This window comes from Eleginops maclovinus, chromosome 20, assembly GCF_036324505.1.
Source record: "Eleginops maclovinus isolate JMC-PN-2008 ecotype Puerto Natales chromosome 20, JC_Emac_rtc_rv5, whole genome shotgun sequence".
Classification (NCBI taxonomy): Eukaryota; Metazoa; Chordata; class Actinopteri; order Perciformes; family Eleginopidae; genus Eleginops; species Eleginops maclovinus.
The window spans coordinates 18,685,250-18,703,018 of record NC_086368.1 but is presented as its reverse complement, the minus strand read 5'-3'; the positions used below and the strand labels follow the sequence as shown (position 1 = coordinate 18,703,018).

Below are 17,769 nucleotides of genomic sequence, written 5' to 3'. Positions count from 1 at the left end.
TGTAACGGCTGCAGTGTGTTCACGTTCTGTTTATGTGCTGGCGTCCTGTTTACCCAGCCTGTCTGCTACCTGACAGAATTACACCCTCAGCTCCACGAAGGTTATGCCAAACTGTCCTTGTGAAAATCACTAGCAGCACAATGAGTGGTCTCTGCTGGGGTTTGCATTCCTTATCTAATGATAAACAGATTAAATAGATCCCACTTTAATTATAAGCCCAATAGTACACTGGCTTGCATTCTCTATGTCCTCCAGTAAGCAGATGAGTTGCTAGCGTAGTTTGTTTTTGTGTTTTATATTTTGTCTGTCATTACTGCATGAAATAACTGAAAGTTAGACTAGTCTGTGGGTACGGCTTCTCATTCCACTAGGCCTTTTATTTCTAATGCCGTGACACTGCTTGTTGTTTTGTTTGCCTCTTTATCAGGGCTGGCAGTTTGAAGCCATTATCGCTTTTTCAGTCTTGAACGAGCTGCTGGAAATAAGGAAAGTTTGAGGGATTTTAAGCCTCGAGGAATTGTTCAGTGATGGTCTATTGTTTTATTCATTTATGAACTCGTAAATATCTACCAGAGCTGCCAACCTGACAGGAGAGGGAAAAGGGACTGACAGCAGGTTGGAATTAATTTTAGATTTATAATCCCCCTGCCATGACCCCCATTTCCTGCATTGATGTCCTGGGGAAATGTCATGTCAGATTCATGTTGGTTCGATGTGATGGACAAGAGAGAGACAGAGACGCCTCCACGCACAACACAGAAACACACACTTGTACTCTTGAAGCACACACAAAGTTCCCTGTCAGTTTGGTTGTTTGTTTTTGTTTTGTCACATACTCGAGAGGACCAGTGAATCAGTTTCCGATCTAATTCCTTTCCCGCTGTGGCTTTTTCTCAGTTTCTGCTATAAATGTCATCACAGAAAATCTCCATCTGTAGGATTCTCAAAGGACGGTTTATGCTTCTAGGAAGATTAAAGAGGATTATGTAATTGCACGTTATGGAGGAGGTTCAGGGCCTTACACTGAATGCAGATTAATCAACCAAGGTTGTTTTTATTGCTCTTTTGTACATTTACATTTTTTTTATTTTGTGTGTTTTTAAGATCTGTAGTTGCTGATATTTTATGGTTAATTTCTTCCACTGTTTTTGAGGTCTTCTTTGATTAAGTGTTAGTTCTGTGAGCACCCTTTAGCCATAAAAGGGACTAATACACTTGAATGAATTACAGAAATAACTGAAATGCAGCTTTACCTGCCTAAATGCAGCTTAAGAAGACATTTTGATTGTTAGCAACAATTTATATTTCATATATTGAGTTTATTACAGACTGTAATGCAGAGAATGATACAACACTTCCAGACGATGTAAATCCCCCCCAAAATCTGGAGAGTATATTTGGGTTCCCGTTGATGCATCCATCCATTGGCATGACAGCAGCCCCAGTTTAAGCTGCCCTCCCTAACCAGTCAGTCAGATGATGTGCAGCAGGAGAGTGGAGGAGCATGTTTTCTCTGCCAGTCCGTCAGTGTTGGTCTATATCAGTGTGTGGGAGCGGCCTTTGACCTGCTGCAGACAAGCGTGTAGTGATGAGGCGGGGAGCCTGCCGCACTGCTATCATTAGCATGTAGAGTCACGCTCCCCCTCTGCACCAACCATTGTTTTCCACTGTTTCTGTCCTTGAAAGGAAACATGCTTTGTCGTAACCAGACCACATTTGCTCCTACTGAATTTTGCAGCAAGTTTGACTGTTTTTTTTCCTATAAAGAAAAGATGATTAAACCGTTATGTACAGTATTTTTCCTGTCAATAAAGCTCTATTCTGCCATTTATTTCAGCCCCGTAGCCGAGGGATGTTTTTTTTCTGTTATCCCTGCTAAGCTTACAGCTCCATTTGCTGGATTTTGCCGCACTTGGTGTTCAGGGGAGTGACACTGTGTGACACACAGGTTACATGAGTGGAGAGCTGCCGCAGGGGATGCCTAACAAGGTGTTTGATATAAATTAGGCTTTTCCCAAGTTATTTCCTTTTATCTCAATTATTCCTTTTCCACCTAGGGATAAGGATGCTTACACATAGTGTCCTCTTATAAGGCACAGTTTCTGTGTTTCTGCAGCTGTCATGTATAATAATTAGTATTTTAGATTATAAAATTGTGTTTTCAAATTCTTGGAAACTGACAAGATAACATTTGAATATAACATCTTTCCTGTGTTGTTCTTGTTCTGTTTGGTTTCTCAACCCACCACTTTTATTCATGTACAGAAATACAGACCCTCTAGTTTCCAGGAGTTTTTTTCTTTTTTCTTTACCACCAAAAACACTTTCAGGATTTTACAGTTTTCGAAATTATTAGCTGTTTTGAATATCATTTTATAAAAGGATACGGCTGCACTATTTCTTATTGCTCTTAATGTTTATCCTGTTTGTCAAGCACTTTGAATTGCCTTGTATTGAAATGTGCTATATAAATAAACTTGCTTTGCCTAGATGCTGCCGTGGTTCTGATTAATTCAGTTTGACAAGGGCCAGGTCTGATTGTTAAGGTCAGGTCTGTAATGCAATGTAACCTTGTTTCCTTCTGCTTGTACATTACCGTTTATTGTAATAATAGAGGTAGTTTATTTCTCTACACACCTGGTGATGATTACTTTCATGCTCTTTAATGTTATCATTTCACATTACATGTCCCATAAAAAATTCAAGTGTGAGACACTGACTTTTAAACTCTGCCATTTCGTTCCTCATTATTTACTTAGTAAGAAAATGTGGGAAAACGGATTCTAGTTCTTGTACATTTGTATAAACAAGTCTCCACTTAACGGAATTTTCCGAACCACTTCCATCCTAGAACCTAAACCTGAGTGTGCTGGTGTGGTTAGCACATGGGACCTGCACTAAAACTCTGCACCATTCATGACCGCAGCACTCCCACCCTGCACCCCCTGCTGAGTCTGGATCAGCCCTGGGGAGGCTCAGAGGTGGCTGAGTGCTGCAGGTTGCCAGCATGTGCCTGACGAGTGATGGGACCCAGTTTTCCCTAACACAGCCAAACATCTCCAGAGATTTTATTTGATCTCTTTCATATCTCATGCTCCATCTGCCTTGCTTGTTTTGTAGCTTAGACTTAAGTCTTTGCTTCCTTTTATCAGAGCAAAGAGAGCTATTACACAAATAATACATCTTGTATCAACAGTGAGGAAGCGGTTAATATTTGAGCATTTCTCCTATGTAACTGACAGGTAGATATTTTTGAGGTAATATGTTTTGAGCTATTTAAGTGTGGATGATTTCCTTTCTGCTGTCGTGTAACATTGAGTTCCAGTCACTGGTTACTGACCTGTTTTCTGTTGTGCTGCAGAGGGAGATGAAGGAGCAGCTGGCCACCCTGCAGGACAGTGAGAAGGGACACACTGAAGCCCTGCAGCTCCTGCAAAGACAACTCACCGAGACCAAGGTACTGAAACATTTCTCCTTTTTAAAAAACAAACAATACTCATTTATAAATATCTGCTCCAGCAGCAATCATTCAGCTGGATATGGCTGCAACTAAAATAGTTAGCATTATCATGTTTATAGAAATATTATAGAACAATTGCTATAATGGTTTCCCAAAGACTAAGGTAAAGTCATGCTTTAGCCCAACAACAGCAAAACATTATTGAGTAAAAAACTAAATCAGCAAATACATTGACTCTAGCACTGAAACATTGATTAGTAGCTTAATGAATTAATAGATAGATCTACTAAACAGTTTATTTTCTGGTAATATATCCCTCGGAAAAGTTCAAAATGTTTAATTGTGAACTTGTATTTTTGTCTTATTGATATTAAGTATTACATTTGTTTCTCTCTTAATAAATGAATCCCAAACTGACTTATCTAGTCGTGTTTCGTCTGATAAATAGTTTGAAATCCCAAAACTAATTTTGGCTTTAAAAAGACTCTCCAATCACCATTCATAGACAATTGGTTTTGAGCTCTTTGGATTTTGGACAAAACCATTTATCTAAAAAAGATTTTTAGCTTCCGTGGGCTTCAGCAATTTTAGTTTTTTTCTAACATTTGGATTAATTAAAGGAAATAAATGTGCAGAACTTTTATGATTCATTTTGAATGATCAAGTAATAAATTCTACACCAATAAATGGCATCAAAAGTCAGATGTGACAGACTGTATGGATATTTACTCAAACCAGACATCCATTTATGCATGTTAAAAAAATCCAAATGAGACCGTAATACTTAGTAAAGCAGGTTCTTACAAAAAAATACCTCAACGAGCAAGGAATAGGGGACCGGTCTGTTAAGCGTTTCAGTCACTGATTATCCATCTCTTCCTCCAGACTGATTTGGACTGACTTGAATTAAATTCCCACGCGTAAAATTGGTTTATTGAGCGGCTGTTTGATCTCGACACCTTGTTTTAATCAGAGCGTATCCTCTTGATGTACGACTCCCTCACTTCTACACACACCCGCCCATCTTTTCTCAGTCCTGTCATGACATTGAAGATATTGACCAGGGAGGGTCTCTGGCAGGGACGATGTCGTGGCCGTCAGCGTTACCTGTCATTTAGAAAGCACTCTCCTTTTTTCCTCCTGTTGTTGTGCCTGCTGACCGACATCACAGCACTGCTTGTCTTTCCTCTGCCAGGGAGAGCCAGGCGCTGTCCATTTCACCACATCAATCCAATCACTCCGACTGCTAGATGTAGGCCTTTCAGCCACCCCCCTCCTCATCGGAAATGAGTTAATCTCATTAGATTTACATCCATTTGCTCTGCCTGGAATAGAGCCACAGTGAGACTACATTGATCTCTGACGCATTATGGTAGCTAACAGTCATTCAATAAAACATCTCCCCTCTGTTTGTTTTAAACATCCTGTTGTTTTTCTTCTCTTATTCAACGTTTTCTTTTGTTGTGAAAAAGTAGTTCACCAAAATAGATTTTGATACATTCTTCTTTGTCCAAACCTGGCACCTACATAACCCACAATGCAATTCCACTGCTGACATTCAGGTGTATTTAATTAGCAGGGTCTGATTTAGCCTCTATTCTCTAGCCTGAAGCAGAGATGAGGAGCATCACAGGTCCTTTGAGCCTCTTTCTTTTTCGCTCCACTCAGATTTTTCAGATTTTTCTCATTTTCAAACTGTAGTCATCAGACCTAACTGACACTGACGGAAGCGACACATGAGTCAATTCATCAGATTTTGCACAGCTCCCTCTAGAGCCACAAAGGCCTTTTTAATTCAGCTTTAAAAAGCACTGCTTCAGACATGCAGCAGTGCTGTCCAAGATCTATAAAAAGACTTTGATGTTTGAGTTTCCTTAAAATATTGGAGTGGGATGTGTGTGAGTTCCTCAGAAGGAATCCTTGCGGCAGCCCGGCTCTCATTAAAACTGAATGTGTCCGCCTCACACTCTAATTTGAGTCCTTGGCTGGCGTGGGGGTCTGTCTGGAGGATCGGCATTGTGTCTTATTCACATGCCCACCGGGGATTCGCTTGATAATCACATGCTTCCATGAAAGGTAGCCAGCCTCCTGTCTCCAAGGGCTGCAGACACCCTCTCAGTGCCATCGCAGCCTGCTGGGGCAAAGCAGCGGACACGTCACTGAAAGAATGATAGCCCGCCGCCGCTGCTGTCCTCTTCCTCCTATTCCTCCTCCACACTGTCAGTTTGCTCTTTACTAAGTAGGAGGTAGCATACAGCCCATCTTAATGTCATGGCTCGCATGCTTGGAGAGAAAGAGTCTTCTGAAAACATTCCCACAGGCAGAGTGAGAATACCTGTCCCTCGTCTCTGAGAACAGCATGAAGCCACCTGCTGTTTGATGGGGATTTATTTTATTTAATGGAAGTCTAATTAAACCTCAGATCACAGTTCCTAAATCCTGAAAAGATCAGAAGCGTGATAAATATTACCAACCGAGAAAACAAACTAGGTTCATCAAAAAATTCTGCTCAATTGCTCTGTGATTCAGTTGCTCTTTGAAGGGCAGATTTGATTATTAATCAACACAAGTCCAACTTTTTCAGTAAATCACTGACAGGCAAGAAAACTTCTAACAAAACGTTACAATAAAGTCCAGTTTTTGCATTCAAACCATTTTTAATTGAAAGGGTCCTGCAACTCTCTGTGTGACTTTGATAGCATTTCCACGTCACACCCCTTTGTTCAGTTTCTCTGACGCACACATGATTAATTCTCTCTGATGTCCAGCTCCCCGTTTTTCTCCCTTCAGCAACAAAAAAGATACTTCAACTCCAAACTGCTCAACTCTGTCTTTAATATCCTCAGCTCCTCAGCCGGTCCCAACAGTCTCGTAATCAGCTGTCTTTACGTGACAGTGTTTGTTTCTCATGAGTAAAACCACGTTAAAGCTTCTTAACTGTTACTACAGAGCCACTTCAAATCAATACATTTACTGGCTGAATCAATAAATGGATGTTAACTTAAGATTAACACTATTTATAGCACTTTGTAAGCCCTTAAATTACTGAACCTCGTCTAATTGTCAGGCTTTTGTAATGGAAAACCTCAACAAACCCAGCTTACTACAGTACTATATATTTCACAGCCTGTATTAAGGGTGTTCGCTATTTATGTAAGTAAACCCCCCTTTTTTTTCAGTCCTCCGCCAAGAGTCTACGCGCAACCATCGGCGACGCATTTGAACGCCTTCACCGCTTCCTGCGCGAGCGTCAGAAGAGCATGCTGGAGGAGCTGGAGATGGACACGGCCCGCAAGCTGGCCGACATCGAGCACAAAATCCAGCGCTACAGCCAGCAGCTGCGCGACGTCAAGGAGGGCATCCAGATCCTGCAGGAGCGCCTCAATGAGACGGGACGACACGACTTCCTGGAGGGAGTAGCCGTCACATCTGAGAGGTGCTTCACCTGCCCTGAGTTTGATAGAGCAGTCCCAGTGTCATCACTGCAGACCGATAAGAACAAAAATGTGGTTGTAAACACATTCGCTTCAAGAAGGTTTTTATCAACTCTTAAAGTCTCGTGTGAACACTTAAAGTAACCGTTAAATATTTGCTGTTACATTTGTTATAATGATAATACGCCCCACACAACACACACACACACACACACACACACACACACACACACACATACACCATGCCAATTTTGTGTTCCGCTGGTGCGAAACACGAGGCTGCTACATTTTGGAGAAAGTCAGAATATCATACAGATGGCGTATTAGGCCGGATGTAAACCAGCTGTAGTGTTTAATCTGCGAGGAACTTGATGATGATTTAATTAAAGGGTTGAATATATTTGAGCAAGTTAATGAGACCACAATACCTTTAAAGTAACAATATTAACATGTTTTTGTTGTATTTAATATTACTTATCTAAGTGGGATGATATCATGTAAGAAATGAGACTTTAATTGTACGTTAATATAGTGGACAAACAGCTATGATATACAATTCAAACTGTTTGATTTTTTTTTCACTTTCGCCATTACGAATGTATTTATTATTATTATTATTACGTAACACTGTAGTAACAGACAACCAACAAACATTTTGAAAACACCCCATGAGTGATACTACTTTTAATGTTCATTTATTCTAATTTCTTATGTCTTATAATGCACCACAAATAACCTAATGTTTTGACACAGATTTATACAATATATCCTTTTTTCAATACACTGCGCTGTCGTTTCATCTGGAAAGCGATCCACTCAATATCTTTCCTCAACATATGGAATGATAGTGTAATGGTGTTAGACTGATACATTCATCTCTGTTGCTGCAGATTTATGAAGCAGTTTGTCAGCTGGTTAATTTAAATGATGGCTGATTTCAAAGGCACAAACCACAATGACGCTTTGACATTATTGGTTGAACAAGAGGCGGTATTATTTGGGGGAAAGCAGCAAATTGGATTAGGACAGTTATTGATCTGTTTTTTTTTTTCTCTGTCCCGCCAGGATTAAAGGGAAGATACATGAGACCAATCTGACGTATGAAGATTTCCCGACATCTAAGTACATGGGGCCCTTACAGTACACGATATGGAAGTCGCTTTTCCAAGATATTTCACCAGGTATGTGATCAAAACAAATAAAGTAAGATAACAAATTGTTTAATCCAGGGTTTTTAGTGTTTTAATCACTGTTTTGATGCAGTGTCTTTTGTGGTATTTCAATTCTTGCTAGAAAGGTCAGTCAGTCATACAGAGAGCATACTGTCATCAGAGGGAAAGATGCAGAACAGAGTTGCGTTGCATATATAAACACAGAGAGGAGAGCTTGGCAATGATAAAAAAAGGAGCATTCTGGAAGTTAGGGAGGCAGTATCAGGATGTTCTCAGTTCAACAGAAGTTGAAGGGAATACTGTTGGTGCAACAAATGTTCTTTATAAGGATTGTTCCTAACATTAGCAAAAACATGTAAGACAAGTAAGAATCACACTTTGTTTTGCCTTTAGGCAGAGGAATTACAAAAGCTCTTTTCATTCTTTATGCTAAGTTAACCATCTTCTGGCTCATTAAATAATTTAACAATCATATAAGAGTCTTTTCATCTAACTATACATCTACTATATATAAACAACCGTATTTTCAAAATGTGTTACTGTTCCTTTAGTTGATTATCCAATTTTTCTTGAGTAGCTGATTGTTGTCTCAGAAACACAGAGTGCAGAAAATGTTCTGACCTGAATCAGGATTGCTGGGATGCTCTTGGCTCTGTTTTGCCTCCTTGGATGAGAAATGGTGTTGGACCTGAAGGGCGGAGATGCCCTTCTGTGTTTGACATCGTCGAGAGGAGCTCCACTCCCTCTGCCCTGCAGCCATCGCTCACTCACAGGAAATTAAGGAAAATAATGTTCAGAGGAATTTTTTACTCCCTCAATCACTTCTCCCATTTCTGCCTGCTGCGAGCTGAGGGAGGCCAGGCCGGGTTTTTTTTGGCCTCCCTTGACTGGCTGCCAAATGGAACAATTGGTTACGATCCATCACCAGCAGTTGCCAGGCACAAAATAAAGACATTCCTCCCATCATCCCTCATCACTCGCTGGCACTGATGGGTTAGCAGGAATAACTACCCGACACCCCTCTCATGTTCAGCAGTAAAAATGGTTTCTCCACTGATGTGTGTCGGCCTGCAGGTTCCTCTGTATGACACAAAGAGGCACTCAGGTTATGAAATTTTAATGACTTGACTGTAACAAACACTGGATCCGTCATTGCATGGAGAAGGCCTTGTCCTATCCGCTGGCCGGGCACCAGACATTTCACTTCCTTTTGTTCCAGCTGATATAAATATAGAGGAACTGAAAAAGTGTCTGAGCGCAAAGAGAACAAGCCGTTATTGTTCAACCTGATACGGTTCTCTAATAAGCAGACATGGCTGCAGATAATCCTCTCCTAAAACCACATAACTACACCGAGAAACAGCCTCCTACGGGCCCTGAGCTTGTGGAGCGAGCGGCTCCTCCCATCGCTGTAATTACTGCTTCACTGTATTGTTTGCCCTCTTCCTGTGGTCTGATATTGCTCAAATCAAGCTCCCCTATCAGATTCCGGGGAGCTTTTGACTTTGAATAGTCTAGTTGATGCACGAAGGTAAAGACAGATTATTAAAAATGTATCCAGTGCACTTGTTGCTCTTTTTTCTGAGCAGCAGTTTGCGTGCACCCTATAATAACAAGCAATCAGTCATCTTTAACCACAGGGCATGGCTTTAATCAGCTTCTGTCACTCTGGCAGGTCTGATATTTTACATTATGTAATGTCTCCACCAGGTTATTTGTCTTAATGTGTCTGCTCATCCCAATTACCAAAAATATATGTATATTTTCACAAGCGGTGTTTTGGTATTGAAAAATGTCGGTTTTATATGTACAGATTTTGAGAAAATGTGCTAACATTTTCACCACACAACCCACAACGGGAGCCTCCACAACAAAACAATGGAGGTCCATTAAACAACTACTACGAAGACATTTGTTTTATATACAAACATTTTTCTGATGAAAACAGTCCACATTAAGGAGGATAGCCACAGTAACCTGGACATTGTTTTTGGGAAGATGCTTTGCTGATTACCTTTTGAGTGTGCTATAGCAAACAGGTGTCAAGCATGTTAATGTGATATCCAATCCTGTCTGGGGACCATTGTTGCTTGTTTTCCCCTCTTGCAGTCTCCCCGTCTTTGCTGTCTCTCTTTGATGTCAAAAGTGTCTACAAAAAATGCCATAACAAAATGTAAAAAGCCAGTTATCAGTGCTTCGAGGGCCACAAAAGAAATGTAATGAACCTCCACTGCAGTGATGGGATTTAACATTTAGATCTGGGAGGACAGGATGGTTAACTCACTGTAATTGACAAAAATAGTTCAGAGGGTTGATAAGGAATCAGCATCATCCATTCATTAATAATATTTCCCAATGTAGTCCGTTTGGATTGACGTTTGATAAAATGGAAGTGGATCTGTTCCATGAGTCGGCAAAGTAAAGGACGCCAATACAATGTTCTGTATGGATCACCTTTAAAGGCAGAAAAGCATACTTTTCAGTGACCTCCTGGACAAAACGACATTTTGAGTATGTGTTTTCCATCCAGACGTACATTTGTTTTTAATCTGCTGCTGCCTGTGATAAAATCTCCTCAGTGCGAGCATCTCAAATATCAGTTCATAAACTTGACCTCACCTCTCCTGTAAAGTGCCTGAGCAGCCTGGATATATTTACTCACTACCTCAGCATAAAACTGTTCACACAGCGTTTGCAATGATAAAGAAAAATGAGGCTCTGAGAATAACACTGCGGTTCTCGCTTCTCTGTTTGTCCAAGCTGAGTCATAACATATTGATGTGTTTGCTTTGTTTTTTTCTTTCTTACTTATAACCATGACTGTTCTGACTGCTCTTTTCTCCTGTGTGTGTTAACTCTGAATGTGAAATGAATGCAGACTCTTTGTGCTAAAACTGTCTCTTCTCTTTTCTATCCTCAGTGCCAGCAGCCTTGACCCTTGACCCGATCACAGCCCACCAAAGACTGATCCTCTCAGACGACTGTACCATAGTGGCCTATGGGAATCTCCACCCGCAGCCCCTGCAGGACTCCCCGCGTCGCTTTGACGTGGAGGTTTCTGTTTTGGGTGCAGAGGGCTTTGTGTCCGGCGTGCATTACTGGGAAGTGATGGTGTCGGAGAAAACCCAGTGGATGATCGGTGTGGCCCACGAGACAGTCAGCCGCAAGGGCAGCATTCAGATCCAGCCAAGCCGCGGTTTTTACTGCATCGTCATGCACGACGGAAACCAGTACAGCGCCTGCACCGAGCCGTGGACCCGCCTCAATGTCAAGAGCAAGCTGGAGAAGGTGGGGGTGTACCTGGACTACCACAAAGGCCTGCTCATCTTCTACAATGCAGACGACATGTCCTGGCTCTACACCTACCGGGAGAAATTCCCCGCCAAGGTCTTCCCCTACTTCAGCCCGGGCCAGAGCCACGCCAACGGCAAGAACGTGCAGCCGCTGCGCATCAACACTGTGCGCCTTTAAGAGCTGCACACATCTGTGGTCCTGATAGATCCTTCACAGGACTTGTGGAGGTTTCAAAAAGATATTGAAGAAATCAGTTTTTAAAAGTGTTTAATAGGGTGTTTGAAATGTTTGTTTCTTTCAGTTCAGTTCAGAATTGTGCTTGATGTTGCTCTTAAGTCCTGCGCTGTTATTTAAGTGTCACTTGAAACGATAATGGCCTGCAATTGAGCTTCTTTTACGCATCTTTAATTGAAAAGATAACACTAGAAGGAGATAGGCGGACCCCGGGCTCCTCTGGGGTCTGTGTATGTACAAAAAGAAAGTGATTAAAGCCCCAGGACCCACCTTGCCAGGGGGCTCCTGATGTCCCCTTGCTGTCCAGGCAGGGACACTGAAGACTGGTCACTGGTCTTCTCTGTGCTGTACAGTTGGCTTAGCTTTGTGTGTGGAATGTGATTCGACAGCACTCGGCTCCTTATTCTTTGTCCAGCGGTCCACCATAAACTTCTCAAGTCTTTTCGCAATGTTTACCCCTGTGTGAGAGCGGGATCTTGGTTCCCCCTGCAGGTCACTAACACAGGGGTCTGTTCTTTATTATTGCAAGGAAAGAACTTGTTTGTCTTGTACAAGTCATCCAGCCATTATTCGTCACATAAACAAAGTAGTAGTTGTTCGGCTGCCCCTACCTTTCCATCTTCCAGTGGAAAAACCTGTGTGGAGAGTGTCCGGAGGATGCTGCTACACATGGCGTAAAGACAGGCATGTTTGTATAACGGGTTAAAAAAAGGAAGTCTCCCATCATCCTGGTTGACACTTAAGTTCATGTTCCAAAACCACAAGTATGCTAGCCATCAGCATTCACTGGTATATGTGTGGGGATTTATTTTCAAGTACATTTCACTTTCAGTCATGATGTTTGCTCATTCAATTAAAATCTAACCATCTGAGTACTCAGCCCTGTGAGACTGGGATCTCTACTTGTTAAAGGCCATCCTATCAGAATTGAAAACCCAAAGGGTTAAAGATGAAGTATTACTCACAAATTACACAAAAACAATCTGATCCATCTTATATAAGATCATATCATTTTAATTAAATGAAGTTGAGTGTTTTTGGAAATGGTGATTATCGATGAAAATGATAAAGGATGCACTAAAATGCTATTCCTGTGAGACTGGAAAAAATCTGTTCTAATTCCCCTGAGACCCTGTTTATATCTGCCCCTCATGTGCCTCAAGTGTTATTTATCATTAGCTGTCCTGCAGAATCTGCTCTTAAGAGGCTCTGGTCGCTCAGCCAAGTCCAGCATACTGAGAGACGTGTCTGTGGGTGGGCGGGCATGTGCACGGGTTTGTTTGTTCAGCTATAATTTTAAATCCAGCTTTGGTTGTGCTTGATAAATCCCATCTGGCCCTCTGAGCACACCCATGTGGTGGCCAAGAGTGATTATTATGAAATACTTGGGTAAATTGGGTAACACCTTAATAGATCGACACTACCATTATGAAATAAGAAACAATAAAGAACATCACCTCAACCTCCCTCTGCCAGTGTGTGTGTGTGTGTGTGTGTGTGTGTGTGTGTGTGTGTGTGTGTGTGTGTGTGTGTGTGTGTGTGTGTGTGTGTGTGTGTGTGTGTGTGTGTGTGTGTGTGTGTGTGTGTGTGTGTGTGTGTGTGTGTGTGTGTGTGTGTGTGTGTGTGTGTGTGTGTGTGTGTGTGTGTGTGTTTGAGTGTGTGGTCTGTGTTGTCCATTTAAAATGAGATTGGGGCAGTGCCCTTGTTTTTCTAGGATTGGATTCCTGTATGTGCAGTACGATGCAGACTAGGGTCAAATGGTGAACATCTGAAAATGATTTGTGGTATTTGTTTAGAATTGCACCGATCTACAGTACATGAGCATGTTTCCAGAAGCAATTCTACTTCGGTATATAAAACCCGAAGCAGTTTTTTCTTCTGGGATTAACTCGGCAAGACAACTCGTGTAATTATGTGTGAAGATATGTCCAAAACGTTTGAACAGTCAGGCCAGTATTGAGTTATTTCACTTGTTTCTTATTTATTTTACCTGAGACGTAGATCCTAACCAGCTGGTGCTTCAGAAAAACACTTACATTTGACCCTGTTTTGTTGAGCTGCAGAATTCAGTCTGTTCCATGTCCTTTTGGGGTTGGGTTACTGGTGGTGGTGGTGATGCTTAATGTTAAAAATGATTCATGATGATAATGATAACTATGACACTTTTGCTGATTATAATGATGATTGTGTCTTTGATGATGGCCTCTTTAAACCCATCATTGTGTGAACGCTCTCTAGTGTGCTTCAGCCGCAGCTGAGGTTTGTGGGAAATGTGTAAAATAAATGACTGCTAAAATCAGCCAGTGTCTTTATCTTTGTCCTGGTTTAGATGAGCATCAACGCAGAGACTGTAGATGTTCAATAATGTTTTTAAAATCTGTACACTACTCTGTAGAACTTATTGGGTTGATTTTCTTTCAGGTTACATGATCCAGAAGTAGCTGTGGCACTAAAAAATGAGTCTGCATTCTCCACCGAAGGTCCAATGTATCAGATTGCTCTGTGGTTACAACCTTGGGGTCGTACACAAGCTCGATCTGAGGGTTCACAGGATGACCAATTTACAAAATACCAATTTAAGATGAACAAAATGTATTTGCTCCATGAAATGTGTTGCTTCTTTTAGACTCATCCCACATACTTGCTTTTCTATTGTGAAATACTCATGTTACTATTGGCTCTGAGGCTTAACTTACAGTAGTTGTCTACCATCCTAGTTTATTGCATCAGCTACTAACAGAGGTCAGGCTTCAAGTCAAGACTTACATGAGTCACAAATTTGAAGACTTGACAAAATGTAAAGAATTGCAACTCGACTTGGCTGGTGACTGCACTTTAACATGAGACTTTTTATTTGAAAATACGTAATTTGTACTCTTCCCACATAACTTTGCCCCATCCTAAAGATTAAAAAGTATGTTATTTACTAAGTGTATCACAAAGTTATTCATTCACGCACATTGATGGCCGATTGATAAGGTCAGTTGATCACCGAAGGACCTATTCAGGTATCATACATGTCTATAGAAACTTGACATGTTTCATTTTAAAGTGTCACAGTCAGCTATAGATAACATACTTGTAAAATCGCTTTAATACTGACACTGGCTCCATGTTTTAGTCAGGGAGTCAACATAATCTATCACATTACTCTGAGAGCAAGAATATAAGCCTAGTTGAATTTAAAACTGTGAAAATGAAACATCTCTGGGAGACAGACAAACACTCTTTGAAATGCAGGAATGCTTTGCCTCAGCTTGTTAATACCTGCTGCAGTTCACAAAAGTTTCATGCCACGCATTTTAGTTGAGATGTGCCAAACTCTCTGCCCTGATAAGCCATCCAGCTGGGAGGTGGGAGGTTGTGCACTGTTTTTATTGCTGTTCCCTATTTTGGCATAGGCTGTGGCCATGTGACATGATGAATAACAAGATGTGTGCATGGTCTCAGTGTTCCCTCTCTGCGGGTGAGCCGCCGCTTTCAATAGGGCCTGCTCGAATTGCCATCTGTGAGGCGTTTGAATGACTGGTTGTTAAACTGGTGGGAATTCATCATCATACAGTTTGCAATCAAGATAGAAGTTAACATCTGAGTCATACACTGCGTCGAAAACCCAGAAAGGGGTGTTTTTTGTGTAAGGTTGGGCCCTGCTGCTTTATTATTGTACTCTGAAGTTGAGTCTTGTTGCATCATGATTACAGCTGTTACAAAGCACACTGTGCAGTTTGAAGCAGAGTGCCGATTATTCACAGCAGAGCAGACCCTCAGGACAACAGGCTTCGTATGCTCACCTTTGATACGTGGTACATTTCTCCTCTCACTACAGTGATTTACACATTTATATCCGAGGAGAAGGTGTCCATCCTGTAATAGACATGTTCACCTGAGGGGAAGGTGTCCATTAAAAAGTCACCGAGCTCTCCTTTGAGAAACCCGTATCTGATTCCAGTCTGATGTGGCCCTCCTGAGGCGTAAGTGCAAGGTTTTTAATCTTGTAAGTGATGAAATAAATAAATATATATATAAGTACAGCTCACTTAGGCTATCACCTGCTGTTAAAGAACAAGAACTGCAGCCTATTAAAATCCCTATAAACATGTATCAAGTTAAATATTGTAAAAAAAAAAAATAGGATGTGCCAAAATAAGGACTGGGTTTATTGATAAGTTAAGAGGCACAACAATAATCAACAACTGCTTTCTAACAGCTTCTCAAATGTGAGAATTTCCTGCTTTTTTTGTCTTTAATACTATTGAAAATATATGTTTCTCAGATTCAACGGATTAATTAAGAATAAAGGTATTTATTATTTGCAGCCCTACACTTTCTATTGCCCTGGCGGATGTACATTATTTTGAGAATAGTGGCATTATCGCACTTTTGTTTATTCCTTTCATAAACTATATTGTAGGCTACATAGCTCAATAACTTTGGATACATTACAGGATTACCTACATCTTTAAGTTACCTTTTTCAGTCTGCTGTATGATACAGTATTGGCTTTTTTTGTTTGAACGTTAAAGAAAATTAATATAAATCTATTGCCTTTAGAACTCTGTGCTTTGCAACTTCAGGGTCTCAGGGTATTTACAGTAAATCAGTAAGTGTGGGTGTTCTCCTCACAGATACAAACCCATTGCAAGATGTTGATCTCAACTTTTGTACTACCATGCATCTTTTCAATATTTCTAATCACATGAATATGATTAAAACATGTATATCCTCACAGATACAAACCCATTGCAAGTATACATTTTTGTCTAATTTGCCTGTGAATAAATCTGTGTTTTTACACTGTCTTCGTCTGTCCTTAAATAGCATGATCACACACGCATTAAGGACCTTCTTGTTTAGTCCTGCCAGAGGCAGTGAGTGCTGTGGTTTCAGTATTTGTCTGCACAGGTCTCTGCACTTTGAAACAAGAGGCGCAGGTCTTTCACTCTGCCCTGAGGCTTCGTCACAGGTAAGACAGCCTTAAAAAGCTTTCTTTTGTCTCCTGAATCCCCTTCATTCGCTGCTGTTACGTCCCAGAGTTCATCCATAAAGCATTTTAGGAGCTTCAAGGTTTACTGTTGTACCGGAGTGCCCTCTGGTGTTGACATCTAGCTCACCTTTACATTAAACAAGACACAGCTCTTCAACAGATATTTTGAGTACAATGCAGCTGTCTACACTGAGTTTCTCCAATTACACGCTATCTTTTGCTAAGGTTTAATGAGAAGATACCTCTTATGTGTCTCTGTAATAGTGCTTTGGTTCCTTATGAAGACTGGGCTCTGTCCAAAGTGAACCAGATTACTGGGAAAGTTAGTTTCAGGTTGGATATTTGACAGACTTCCCCCCAAGTCTTGCTTTTCAGTTTCACAAACAGAATCCGGGCCCTCGCTGTTAACAGTGGTTTCACTTAGCGACCATCAATAAATTACCGTAAGAATGACACAAAACTGATGTTGTTTTCAAAACCTCTAACCCTAACTTTCACATATAAATGAAAATGATACCGACACAAATTAAATCCTTACTTAACTGGACTCGAGGAAACACCCCTTTTAATTGATTTAGTGGTTTTTCTTTTTGTGTACAATTATTATAAAAATTCTGCAGTTTTTTTCAATATCTTCCATGTCATGTGAACCTGTTACTCGAAGTTAATGCAGAACTGTATTACTATACTACAAAAGTAGGACATGTTTTTATTTATATGATTTCTTTTCTATTTTATTTCAATATTTGTATAAAAACGCTAAGCTAAGTTTGGCAGCAGGGAGTGGATAAAGCGCTAGCTGCTGGAGTGGCTCAGCCATCTCTAGCAGTAGACCACTAAACTCAAGTGTGAGCCAGATCGCTCACACTAAGTGAACCAGGTTGATGTTGAATGAAACACAAGAGGGTTGTGTCATCTTCTCCTCTAACTCTTCCCCTTTTGAATACTGATGTAGCAATGTGTTTAATTAGCATTATATTGTTCAAATACTTTTTACATTTATGTAAGTCCGGTTAATGGTTCTCAAACTATTGTATGTTTGTTTTGGTCAGCTAAAGGGTCCCAAGAACTGTCTTTAGATGATAGATACAAACGTTTTGGGACTTTTCACTAATCTTTCTTAAAATGTTGGACAGGTTGACCTCTTTTTGGCCCGCGAGTGGATATTTAAATGAAACTTTCTGAGAGGTT

At 40.8% G+C, this 17,769-nt stretch overlaps 1 protein-coding gene across 3 annotated transcripts in view; it reads left to right on the top strand.

Annotated features, from left to right (window-relative positions):
- Window positions 1-13,893, top strand: part of trim62.1 (tripartite motif containing 62, tandem duplicate 1) — a 28,538-nt gene extending 14,645 nt beyond the window's left edge. For 2 of the 3 annotated variants that reach the window (XM_063910466.1, XM_063910467.1), the window contains exons 3-6: window positions 3,362-3,457; window positions 6,640-6,995; window positions 7,960-8,075; window positions 10,987-13,893. In XM_063910466.1, the coding sequence (XP_063766536.1) occupies window positions 3,362-3,457; window positions 6,640-6,995; window positions 7,960-8,075; window positions 10,987-11,537 (1,119 nt within the window). In that variant the 3' untranslated portion in view covers window positions 11,538-13,893. The remainder of the gene's footprint in view (window positions 1-3,361; window positions 3,458-6,639; window positions 6,996-7,959; window positions 8,076-10,986) is intronic. The other variant, XM_063910468.1, reaches the window with a different exon arrangement.
- Window positions 13,894-17,769: the final 3,876 nt, after the last annotated feature.